Source organism: Centrocercus urophasianus, unplaced genomic scaffold (genome assembly GCF_019232065.1).
Source record: "Centrocercus urophasianus isolate 14NV4802_14NV808 unplaced genomic scaffold, USGS_Curo_1.0 seq_11, whole genome shotgun sequence".
Taxonomy (NCBI): domain Eukaryota; kingdom Metazoa; phylum Chordata; class Aves; order Galliformes; family Phasianidae; genus Centrocercus; species Centrocercus urophasianus.
The window spans coordinates 89002559-89014889 of record NW_024884253.1 but is presented as its reverse complement, the minus strand read 5'-3'; the positions used below and the strand labels follow the sequence as shown (position 1 = coordinate 89014889).

Sequence of the window (12331 nt, the reverse complement as noted above, 5' to 3'; positions counted from 1 at the left end):
ATGGAGGCGGCCGGCCTGGAGTGGCTGCTGGGCCCGATGCGGCAGCTGGCGTCGTGGGGCGCGGCGGCGGCCATGGTGTTCGGCGGCGTGGTGCCTTATGTGCCCCAGTACCGCGACATCAGGCGGACGCAGAACGCCGAGGGCTTCTCCACCTACGTGTGCTTGGTGCTGCTGGTCGCCAACATCCTGCGGATACTGTTCTGGTGAGCGGCTCCTCCCTGCTGCCGGCCTCCGAGCTCTTAGTTAGGAGACTGGGGAAGTAACGGCCTTGACGCGCTTCTTCCCCGCTCCCGAAGAGCTCGGCGCGCCCCGTCCGGTGTGTGGCTGCTCGGGCTGAAGGAACTGCTGCCCTTCGCGGAGCTGCCGGGCGGTGCTCTGATGTCCCCAACGGGGCTCTCTCACACGCTGGTAAATAGGCTTGTTTGCAGCCAGGGCTCCTTGCTGTGGTTTGTGTTTCCCTTGCCCTCGAAGTGTTCTTTGAGCGAAGGCCCCCGGTTCTGCACTGCTGGATACTTCAGCATCCAGGTGGTGTTGAAACCGCTGGAATGCTTGACAGACGTTTGAGCATTTTTCTGAGATGCCAGCTGGCTTCAAAGAGCTTCGCTTCCAGAGCTCCATGCACAGCTGCAGCTGCAGATCTGTATTTTTGATAAGCAGGTAAATGGTGGGGGGTATTTTCACAGTTGTTGTGTTCAGCGTACTCCCCAACATCTAAGGGCAGGTTTGTTTCCATGTTTAGGGTCTGTGCTGCTGAACAAAGAAAACTTTGTTAGAGCATGACTTCTGTGGGTAAACTTCACTTACTTGCGATATTCCTCATTACTCCTAGTATTGAGGAATGATACGTAGATCATTATATATACCTATATATGTGGGTATATATCATTACCTCTAGTAGGGGAATGATACGACAGAGGGAATGTGTTTCAAAACCCAAAGATGGAAAAGTCTTGGAAGTAGCTGCAAAGAGAACAGTTATTCTAAGAACGCTTTGATTGTAATGTGCTGCTCTGTAGAATGTAATGAACTGACAGGCAACAGGCTGCTTCCTACCGCTGGCTTTATCTCTTTTTAAAGCTTCTCAGACTTCTGAAGTGTATGTGTCTTCCTGGAGTAATGTTCAGCAAAATGCAGCATGTAAGCACTGTGCTGGAGCAGGAAACACTGGGGACCCTCTCCTGAGGCTACAACTAGCAGTTGAACTGAGGAAACATTGCAGTGTCGGAGCTAGTTAACATTAGAGCTGTGTTATCTTGAGAAAGAAAGCATCTGTAAGAGAAATGCGTAGGACAGGAGTTGGAGAAAGCAGCACAGGGCAAAAAGAAGGTAGAGGAGCAGGCAGGAGTGGGGGAAATGAGTTTCTGGTTCAAATTTGCACCTGAGTGGAGTTGCTGGCAGTTTCTAGGTAACCCAGGAGAGTGCATCTGTTAAATGAGGCTTGAGTGTACTTGAGAAAAACTTATTTTCAGTTGGTTATAGGTACATGGGTACATCTCTTACATAGGTAAGAGATAGGCAAAAGAATAAGTACTATAGATGATGGGAAAAGTTATGTTTTATATCAACCTTATACATTTCAAAAGAAGAAGAATGTGGTTATATTGACTAATTAAAAAAAAAAATCATCCTGTGTGTATCTAAGCCACCTAATAATATCCTTGACACATACTAGGTCTGTGTGAGCTTGTTGTTGATGCTGAGTGGCTCCGTGCAGCACATGCACAGACAGGAGCAGGAGTCTTGCTTGACGCTGTGGCAATGTAAGGGGTGCTGCTGGCTTGTGGTGCAGCCACTTCCACGACAGGCATGAGCTTGCAGAAACCACTCTGTGCCCTTCTGATTTTTTTGTTGGAAGAAAAAGATTTGCGTAATGACAATTCGACATTGACTAAGAGAATATTTAGCTTCTCTGTAAAGAAGCTATTGGTCCACAGCAATTGACAATACGATGAATAGAATAAGGTAGCAGAACAAAAGCCTCTAATTTATGTGGGCGTGTTTGAAATGTGCTGACAAAGCTGCTTGGCAGTGCAGTTTTTGTGTTGTCTGATGTCATCTACAGCTGATGGCATGTACCTTATTGGATGTGTAGCACTCTGGATAGTTTGATGTAAGCAATGTACCTAATAGTCATTGGAGGGAAACGGGAACTTTTCAATTATTCCATAAATGTAAACCTAAACACCTGTTGTGCTGGAACAGAGCTGTTCCTACAACTTGTTTTGTTTTGCATTGTAAACTTTCCCCTGTCTGACCAGTAACTTGCTATGGCAAGTCTTTTCCTTTATCAGACCAGTCCAGACCTCCATCTAGGTCTCAATTTTGAAATCTTTATTGATATTTGTCTGTTTTTTTTCAGTTGATTTTTAGCTTCTCTTTGTTGCTCTTGGTTGTTGTGGATATGGTTTGTGCCATCACAACTTCCTCTCCACCCTGAAGTACTTAAGGTGTAGGCCTTGAAAACTTTCCATTTCTAATAGTGTTGCTTTGCAGGCCGTGGTTGTTTCCTTTAATGGCAGTTTACGTATTTATTTAACTTCAGGAACGTTTCTGTCAATCAGTGATCATTTCTGGTGTTCCTTCCAGATTTTTCCTTAATTTGATATTTTTTCTAGTTGCATTGGAGGGTCAGTCAGGCGTTGCATGTTTCAGGCACAAGCAGTGCAAAGAGGCAAACAGCTCCTGCCTTTTAGACAGTGTTTCTTTGTGTTTTCACTCTCCAGTAGCGCTGATCTTTCTGTATCTCTGAAGCACAACAGGTGTCCAGGCATCCAGTCGCACCTTTTCCCTATGGCTCTACTCTGTTCTGTTCACCTCACGTGTGGGGCAATTCCCTCTTTTCCTATTTGTGAACAGGCAGATTCCACATGTACTTAAAACTGTACTTAACTTTCTTCTTTAATTATCTGCTGTGTGGTGGATGGAATTACTTTTCCTCTCTGAGAAGAGACGTTTAGACAAACTGTTGCAGCTACTGCAGTGCAGTAGTAGCGCTGTGATGGTACCCAGTGAACAAGGGACTGCCAAGAGCCAGGATAACAGCCTTGTGGCCAGTTATCTCCTCTGAGCATTTTTCCTTCTCTGATTGTATTATCCACAATTGTAAGCCGTGTTTGAAGATAGAAAACGCCGATGCACTGCTGCTTCTCTTTCACATCTAACCCTTTAGTTTTGGGGTGTGTTCAAGGAACTTGTATTTGCTGGTGATGACAGTGACATGCTGTCTACTAAACCACTTTTTGTGCTTCTGTATTTCACAGTAGCTCAAAGCTTTCTTTTGGAAGAGATTTTTGCTTTTGCTTTCGCATGTTTGGCCTGATTCTCTTCCAACCATGAGTTTAATGCCATCACTTTGTGGAACAGCAGTGGGAGGGGACTGAGCTGCAAGATGTACACACAGCTTTCATTTAGAAGAAAGAACAGATGTTTAAGCTTACTAACTTTAGGTCTAATGTATACTAAGTTTTTGGCCCCTTTAAAGAGGATTTAAAAAAAAATATATATGAAAAATAGATACTTTGTGCCTACAGTACAACACAGTGGGGTCTCCATTTGCTAATGTGGTTAGTAGATTTTTGTGTCTGATTAGGCATTGTGAAGTTAGCTATGTTTTTCATGGTAATTATGTTAGGATTTTATGGGTTGCTAGTGTAGCTGCTGGTTGTAATGATCAGTATCAGCTGCACCTTCACTCTAGTCTTTTGCCTTTGTCGGTGCTGCTTTACCTATCTGTCTTCTCTGGATCCCATAGATAGTCACTTCTGACTTTTTGCTCTGGGCTGCTTGGCCTAGAGAAGGTCTGCACTGTGGGTTAAAGGAACAGCACAGAACACCTTTGTAGTGCTAGTACGTGGGAAAGTACGTGACAAGCTCCAAAAAGTCTTATAATTTTTTTCTGCATTTTTGATACAAACAATTACCATTTTTGTTTAGCAGATGTCTTACTGTATTTGCTAGAGTTAGCTCTGACTTCTTGCTCACGATCAGTTGTTAAAATACCCGAGGGGTGGCTAGGGCCTTACTGGTGTGGAAGTGGGAGGTGGTTAGCAATCTGGTGAAGCTGTTCTGTGCTGCTGGGTTTGAAGAGCACTGCAGCACCAAATTTGTGGTGACAAAGGTAAACCTGCCTTCTTGGTTCATCTGGCCTGCAGTCTGCTGGCTGCTCGCTTTGAATTGCTGCGACCAAGGGCAGGTGTGAGGAGGTGCTGCATGATCAGTTGAGGGTGGTGGGTGCAGAAGAGCTTTGAGTTCTGTCTCTGCACTCCCATTCCCCTCTTCTTTTTCTAAAACAGCTTATAATGAGATGTTATGCCTTCTTTGAGTATTAAAATCAAAATAAATAGCTGAAAGAAGGGAAACTACAGGTTTCTTAGAAGTCAGCAGAAGGCATTCTTAGTTGTATCTTGAGTAAGTTCAGCCAAAAGTAATTATACTTCCCACTATTTCCACAGGGTTTTGGACTTTATTCAGTTGTGCATTCCATAACATACTTCATATAGTAAATACAATATGATTGGTATATTTTTTTCAGTTAAATTATATTCTTCCAAAAGGTTTTGAGATGCGATTCTGGGGGTCAGTGGCCTAAACTTCGTGCAGTAACATCAGGGAAATCTAAACAACAGAAAGTAACACAAAGCCTTCCAGTTTTGGAGCTGTTCTCACAGAATTATTGCCTTAAGGCAAACTTTGGAAGCAAGTTCTAATGGTCAGGAAAAGATGAAAACTATGGATTTTGTAATTTCATGGCAGAAGTTGCTTGCTACCCATTGTTCCACCAGTTCATCTGGAGGGGAAAGCTGGTTCTGATAGCTAATTCAGGTGTGTCAAAATTGGGAACTCTCTGTAGTGGAGTCTGTGAAACAAGCCCCCTGTTGCTAACAGAGGTTTACTGTGACAAGTATGTGATGGAGGTGATTTATAGGAAGGTGTTGGACTGGGAGATGCATGTCAAAACTTACCCAGCCATGCTTATTTTGCTGTAACACCTGCAGTGCTACTTGTGGGTCAAGGCCTGATGTCATGAGTTGCTTTGTCTTTAAATGTTGGTCCACTTGTATCTGTAAAGACCTGGGGTAGAAAGGAGGCATCCTGGGACCTTTATGACTAAAATGAATAGTTAGATTTTCCATATGGGAAGGGAGAGGTGATGCTGTAAACCCAGTTTTAAGAGTGACTGCAGCTTTGAGAGATTGCATTACCCATGCTTTGCTATGTACCAGTGCCTACGAGAAGAGTCTTGCTCAGATATTGAGAGCAATTTCCTGTTTTTTATAAGTGCCAGACTGCAAGATATAAAATTCACCACTCTTTTGTACAGAATGTAAAGGTAAAATAGGATTTTGTATGGCCAAGTGAGAAGCTTGTTTGCATAAAGTCATGGAAGTTTACATGTCAAGCAGAAATTCGTATCAAGAAATCTGAATGTAAACTAGTTCATTTCTTGAGCTCGTTGCTGATTAAATTCTGCTATTGCATTGGCTGTTTTTTAAAGTCAACTGTGGATTGTTTCCTGTGGCCCTTGTGTTGGTATGCAGTGTTCTGTGTACTTTCCATCTTGCTTAGAGTTTTTTAACTTCCCAAAGATCTGAGAAAGCTGATTCAGAGAGGTGAAAGCCTGTAGTAACTTCTATTGCTTGGTGATTTCTGCTGTCACAGTAAGTGGAATTGTCTTTGTGAGGTGAGGCAGAACTACATTGGGCAAGACACATCTTAGGGAAGGACACAACACGTTTGTTCTAGCTTGGGCTGCTTTTGCACAATTGACTCTTACTGTTTTGCACATGCTCAGAACTGGAGCAGCAGGATTAAGGTGTACTGATGGAGTTAGGTGTTTTCCCAGTGACCAGTTAGTCTCCAGTGTTTCTTTTGTCTTCATTGCCTGACCTTGCGTTAAGTGTATTTTAGACTGCTGGAATACTGATAAAATGTAAGATCCTTCCCCCTCTTTATTTTGCATGTTTAACTAGTACAGGAGAAAAAAAGACTTCTTTAGTTTTTTTGCAGTATTTGATTTTACTGTGGGAAGTTGTTTCTCCTCATAGTCTGATACTGAAAGTCTAAATCTTCTGAATACTGCGGATGTCACAGTTGCTTCCTTTGTCACCTAACTTTGCAGCAGCTTTTAGTGCTCCTAGATCAAGGCAGCTTGAGGAGTCTTGCTTGGGCAGGTCCTTATATCATTTTGAGTAGAGCAAGTAGCTTGAAGTAGTGTTTCATAGAATGACTTAGATCAGAAGGGACCTTAAAGATATCTAGTTCCGCCCCCTGATGTGAGCAGGGTCCCGTGCAACTTGGCCTGGAATGCCTCCAGAGATGAGGCATCCACAACCGCTCTGGACAACCTGTTCCAGCACCTCACCACCTTCTGAGTAAAGTATTTCTTCCAAACATCTAACCTAAATCTACCCTCTTATAGTTTAAAACCATTTCCTTTTGTTCTGTCAGTATCAAACCGTGTAAAAGTCAGTCTCCCTTCTGCTTGTAAACTCCCTCCAAGCACTGCAAGGCTGGGGTGAGATCTCCCTGGAGCCTACTCTTCTCCAAGCTAAACAAGCCCATTTCCCTCAACCTCTCATGATAGATAAGGTGCTCCAGACCTTTGATTATGGTCCTCTTCTAGACCTATTCCAGCAGCTCCACATCCCTCCTGTTCTGGGGGCCCCAGGCTCGCACACAATACTCCAGATGGAGCCTTACAAAGGCAAAGCAGAGGGGAATAATCACTTCCCTCACACTGCTGGTCACCCTTCTTTTAACACAATGCAGGATACTACTGGTCATCTGAGCTGCAGGAGCACTGCTGGCTCATTGAGTCTGCTACAGACTGCCCAACCGGGATGAAGAGGTGGACGAGGCACTTTATAGACAGATAGGTGAAGTCTCGAGGTCTCTCCCCCTTTTTCTCATGGGAGACTTCAACTTCCCAGACATCTGCTGCATTTATAATACAGCAGAAAGAGAACAGCTCCGGAGGTTCCTGGAGTGTGGGAGATACCTTCCTGACACAGCTGGTGAAGGAGCCAACAAGGGGAAGCAAGACCCTGGACTTGCTGTTTGTTAACAGAGAAGTCTTGTGGGGGGTGTAAAGCTTGGAGGCTGTCTGGAGCGTAGTGATCATGAAATGTCAGATCTCTCAATCCTTGTGGAATCATGGAAGGGAGTCAGCAGAGCTGGGCAGACTTCAGCCTCTGTAGGACCATGGATGAATGGGTCCCTTGGGAGGTAAGTTTTGGAGGGCATGGGAGCCTAGGAAGGCTGGGAATACTTTAAGGAAGTCATTTTAAAGGTGCAGGAACTGACCATCCCCAAGTCATGGAAGACGAGCCGATGGGCAGGGAGGCCGAACTGGCTGAACAGAGACCTTTGGTTGGAACTCTGGAACAGAAGGCAAGTTTATGGTCTCTGGAAGAGTGGGCAAGTGACTTATGGCAACTGCAAGTGTGTAATGAAGCTGTGCAGGGAGAAAATTAGAAAAGCCAAAGCCCAGGTAGGACTGATCTTGTCCACTAAGGTAAGGGACAACAATAAACAGCAACAGCAGGGCTAGGGAGAATCTCTGTCCCTTTTTGGATGCCGGGGCAACTTGGTGACCAAGGATCAGGATAAAGCAGAGGTGCTTAATGCCTTCTTTGTCTCAGTCTTTAATAGAAGATTAGTTACTGCCTGGGTGCACGGCCCCCTGTGCTGGTAGATAGGGATGGGGAACAGAGTAGGCCCTGCATAATCCGTGATGAGATCATTTTGGACCTGCTCTGAAAGCTGGATGGGGTCTGATGGATTGCACCCTGGAGCGCTGAGGGAGTTGGCAGACGTGGTTGCCAAGCCACTCTCCATCCCCCTTCAGCAGTCCTGGCTAACCAGGGATGTCCTGGGGACTGGAGACTGGCAAATGTGACGCCCGTCTTCAAAAAGGCCAGAAAGATGATCCTGGAAGCTACAGACCTGTCAGTCTCACCTCGGTGCCAGGGAAAGCCATGGAATGGATAACCTTGAGAGCCATAATGAACCAGTTAAAGGTTAACCAGGGGATCAAGCCCAGTCAGCATGGGTTTACAAATGGTAGATCTTGTTTGACAAACCTGATTTCATTCTATGACAAGGTGACCTGCTTAGTGGATGACAGTAAAAGGCTGTTGAAGTGGTTGTTCTTCCTGGACTTCTGCCTGTCCAGGAATGGCCTTCCACCACATTCCTTATCCACCAAATCTGTCTCCCTCTTTTGGAGGGGATTTTGGATTTGGAGATAAGGATGTGGTGGGGAACTGTGTCAAAGGTCTTGTGCAAGTCTAGATAGCTGATGCTGTCACTCCATCATAGAAGGCCACCAGATTGGTGAGGCACAATCTGCCCTTGGTGAAGCTGTGCTGGCTGCCCCTGATCACCTGTTATGTACCTTAACATCTTTTCCAGGAGGAACCACTCCAACATCTTCCCAGACACAGTGATGAGGCTCACTGCCCTGTAGTTCCCCAGGTCTTCCTTTCTCCCCTTCCTGAATATGGAATTGATGTTTCCCTTTTTCCAGGTACAGCGAACTTTGCCTGGCAGCTGTGATTTTTCAGATATGATGGAGTGTGGCTTCACAACTCAGTGAATGAGCTCAGGCACCTCCTGGGCCAGAATTCTTTCCTCTCCTTTGACCTAGGTGGGCTTCATCAGGACAGATGCTGAGTAAACTGCCCCATAGTTGAAAAAGCCAAAATTCTTGCCATGACACCAGCCTCTCAGCCATATAGTTATCAGATAGGTTTTCCTGGTCCTCTTGGTATCCCTCCCTGCCACCTAAGGGATAGAGGAAAACACCATCTGTACCCCCATCAACTAACCATCGTGATCCCCTGGTCCTTTTTGATAGCCCTCAGGCTTCTCTGCCAGCTTGAACTGTCAGTAATGGTCAATAATCAGAGGGTTAAACCCAACTAGGGAGTCTTGTAGTAATGTTCCTGACCTTGGCCACAGAGAGGAGCATTCTTCCCTATGGGTAGGATGTCTGATAATTGGAGCCCTTCATTCCCCTTGGAAAGGAGTGACCTAAGACAATTACTTCTCTTTCCCTCTTGGTGGAGGCAGTCTTGAGGTGTGGAGTCAATTTCCTTGAAAACCTCCTGGATGGACCTTCCTGTAATCCTCATTTACTTGTTCCTGGAGCTCTAGAGCCTCAAAGCAATTGCATAAGGCCATCTGGGAAGACAGGGTAGGTTGGGGAGGGGGTTACCTGCCAACCGAGTGGGGATCTGCTTCCAATCCTTCTCATCTCTTAGATCCCCTTCCTTTGCCCAGTGGTGACAAGGCAGGGGATCCACCCCTATTTGGGATGTATCACCATGGTGCCTTTCTCTTAGATATGACAGGGAGATTCTCTGCCAGCCTATCCCACACTTAAATGCCTGAGGCTCCTTAAACTCTGCCACTGTGCTGTGTGGATAATCAACCTTCTCACACCTCACATAGATGGCATCTCTATCATCCTGCAAGGGCAGCAGCAGGCTTTGGCACTTCCTGCAGCCAGAGACCCAAATAGCTGCACTTTTGGGCAGACACTTGGTCTGGGTAGCTACATTCTTTTTTTTTTGCAAGAGCTTTCTGCTGTGTTTCCACGATCACGGAATCTTATGGACTGGAAGGCACCTGTGGATGTCATCTAGTCCAACATTACTGCTAAAGCAAGATCCCTAGAGTAGGTTGCACAGAAAAGCATCCAGATGGGTTTGAATACCTCCAGAGAAGGAGGCTCTAGAACCTGTCTGGGAAGTTTGTTCCAGTGCTCTGTCACCCTCATAGTGAGGAAATTCTACCTCATATTTCTGTAGAACTTCCTGCGTTCCACTTTGTGCCCATTTCTCTTTGTCCTCTTGCTGGGCACTGCTGAAAAAATTGTGTCCCCATCCTTGTGATGCCTGAACTTCAGATATTTCTAAGTGTTGCCAAGATCCCTTCTCAGTCTGTTCTCCAGGCTGAGCAGTCTTGGGTCTCTCAGATTTTCCTTATAAAGAAAGTGCTCCAGGCCCCTGCTCATCTTTGTAGCCCTCCGCTGGACGTTCTCCAGAAGTTCCCATCCTTCTTGGACTGGGGAGCCAAGAACTGGACACAGTACTCTGGTTGTGGCCTTACTGGGGCAGAATAGAGGAGAAGGATCACATCTCTTGATGTGCTGGCCATTCTCTTCTATTTAATGCACCCTAGGATACTGTTGGCCCTCTTGGTCATAGGCGCTCTACTGGCTCAATATCCACCAGGAGACTTGGGTCCTCCTTTGCAGTACTCCTTTTGAGCAGGTCGTGCCCTAATATGTACGGATGCAGGTGTTGGTGAACCTGGTCAGGTTCTTCTCTGTCCAGGTCTTGCTGAATGGCAGCACAGCTGTCTGGTGTGTCAGCCACTCCTACTCTGTGTCATCAGGAAACTTGCTGAGGGTACGCTTCATCCTTTGGTGCAAGTCGCTAATGGGAAGGTTAAACAAGACCAGATACAGTAGCAATCTATGGGGAGCACTGGTAGCAACAGCCCTCCAAATAGACTGCACAGCTGATCGTGATTCTCTGACCTCTTCTCGGTTTGCCTCACTGTCCACTCATCTATTCCACGCTTCCTTAGTTTACCTGTGAGGATTATATGGGAGACAGTGTCAGAAGCCTTGTTGAAATCACGAATGTGATCCAGACATACAGAGTTGGCTCTGGAAAGCTAAGGTGCAGGTAGAACATCATGGGGGATGTGAAAGATAGCAGGAAGGGATTCCACAGGTACGTTGATCAGAGAAGGGCCGAGGAGAGCACAACTCCTCTGGTGTGTGAGGGGGGGGGGGGGAAATGGCAATGATGGACACAGAGAAGTTTGAGGGGCTGAACAAGTTCTTTGCCTCAGTCTTCCCACACCTCTCAAGTCCCCGAACATCTTGGTTGGGGCAGTGGAAGTAAAAATCCCTCCTGCTGTAAGTGAAGAACAAGTTTGAGACCACCCAATTAGACTGAGCAGGTACAAGTATGTGAGGAATATTGCATACTTCCTGGGCTCCTGAAGGAGCTGGTTGGTGTGATAGCCAGGATACTTGATCATATTTGCAAAGGCATGGCTGTCCAGTGAAGTCCCTGGTGGGGGGAGGGGGGGTAGGAAGGAAGGGGGTAAAAGAGAAACATCTCCTATTTTTAAGAGGGGTAGAAAGGAAGACTTAGGGAACTACAAGTGATGAACCTCACATCTGTGCCTGAGAAGGTCATTCATGGAATAGATCTTTGTGGAGGTTATGTTAAGGCACAGGCAAGATGAGCTGACAATCTCAGATGGCCAGCATGGCTTCACTAAGAGCAGATCATGCCTGACCAATCTGGTAGCCTTCTATGATAGCGTGTTGGCAGCAGTGAACAAAGAAAGGTCATCTGCCTGGGTTTCTCCAAGGCCTCTGACGTAGTCCCACACCACATCCTTATCTCTAAACTTAAAAGAGATGGATTTGAAGGCCGGATTACTGGGTGGATAAAGAACTAGCCGGATTTTTGCGGCCAGAGAGCTGTGGTCAAAGGCTTAACATAGAGGCTGCTCATGAGTAGCATTTCCCAGGGATCCATCTAGAGACTGGGGCTCATCAGCATTTTTATCAGTGACCTGAATAGTGAGATTGAGTGTGCATGCTCAGCATGCTTAGAGATGATACTAAGCTGAGTGTGCAGTCAGTACAATGAAAGGGATGCCATCCAAAGGGAGCTGAGCGTCCTTGAAAAGAGGGCCTAATGAGGTTTAACAAGGCCAAGTGGAAGTTGTTGCACTTGGGTCAAGACAATCCCAGATACAAGTACAGACTGGGTGAAGAACTCATTGCCCTGTGGATTTGAGGGTCCTGATGGACAAAAAGTTGCAGCCCAGAACTGTATGTGGGCTGCATTAAAAGAAGGGTTGCCAAGAGGGTGACGAAAGTGTTTGTTCGTTTTTACTCTGCCCTTGTCAAGCCTCACCCGCAGTACTGTATCCAGGTCCAGGGATCCCAACACAAGAAAAACATGGAGCTGTTGCCTGAAGCACCTCTCCTATGATGACAGATCAAGAGAGCTGGGCTTATTCAGGCTGAAGAAGATTTAAAAAACCAAACCAACAAAAAAAACCTAGTGCAGTCTTTCCGTTCTTAAAGGAGAGCTTATAATCAGAAGGAGACCAGCTTTTTATGCGGGGAGATGGTGGTAGGAAAAAGGGAGATGGTTTTAAGCTAAAAGAGGGTAAATGCAGTTTGATGTTAGGAGGAAGTGCTTTACTCTGAGAGTGGTAGAGTACTGGTTGTCCAGAGGAGTTGCAAATGCCCCAGCCCTTAAGGTTTTCAACAGCAGGCTGCGTGGAGCCC

The 12331-nt window shown here is 46.0% G+C and overlaps 1 protein-coding gene across 2 annotated transcripts in view; it reads left to right on the top strand.

Annotated features, from left to right (window-relative positions):
• Positions 1-12331, top strand: part of SLC66A2 (solute carrier family 66 member 2) — a 57352-nt gene continuing 45021 nt past the window's right edge. For both annotated transcript variants that reach the window (XM_042834241.1, XM_042834232.1), the window contains exon 1: positions 1-203. In XM_042834241.1, the coding sequence (XP_042690175.1) occupies positions 1-203 (203 nt within the window). The remainder of the gene's footprint in view (positions 204-12331) is intronic.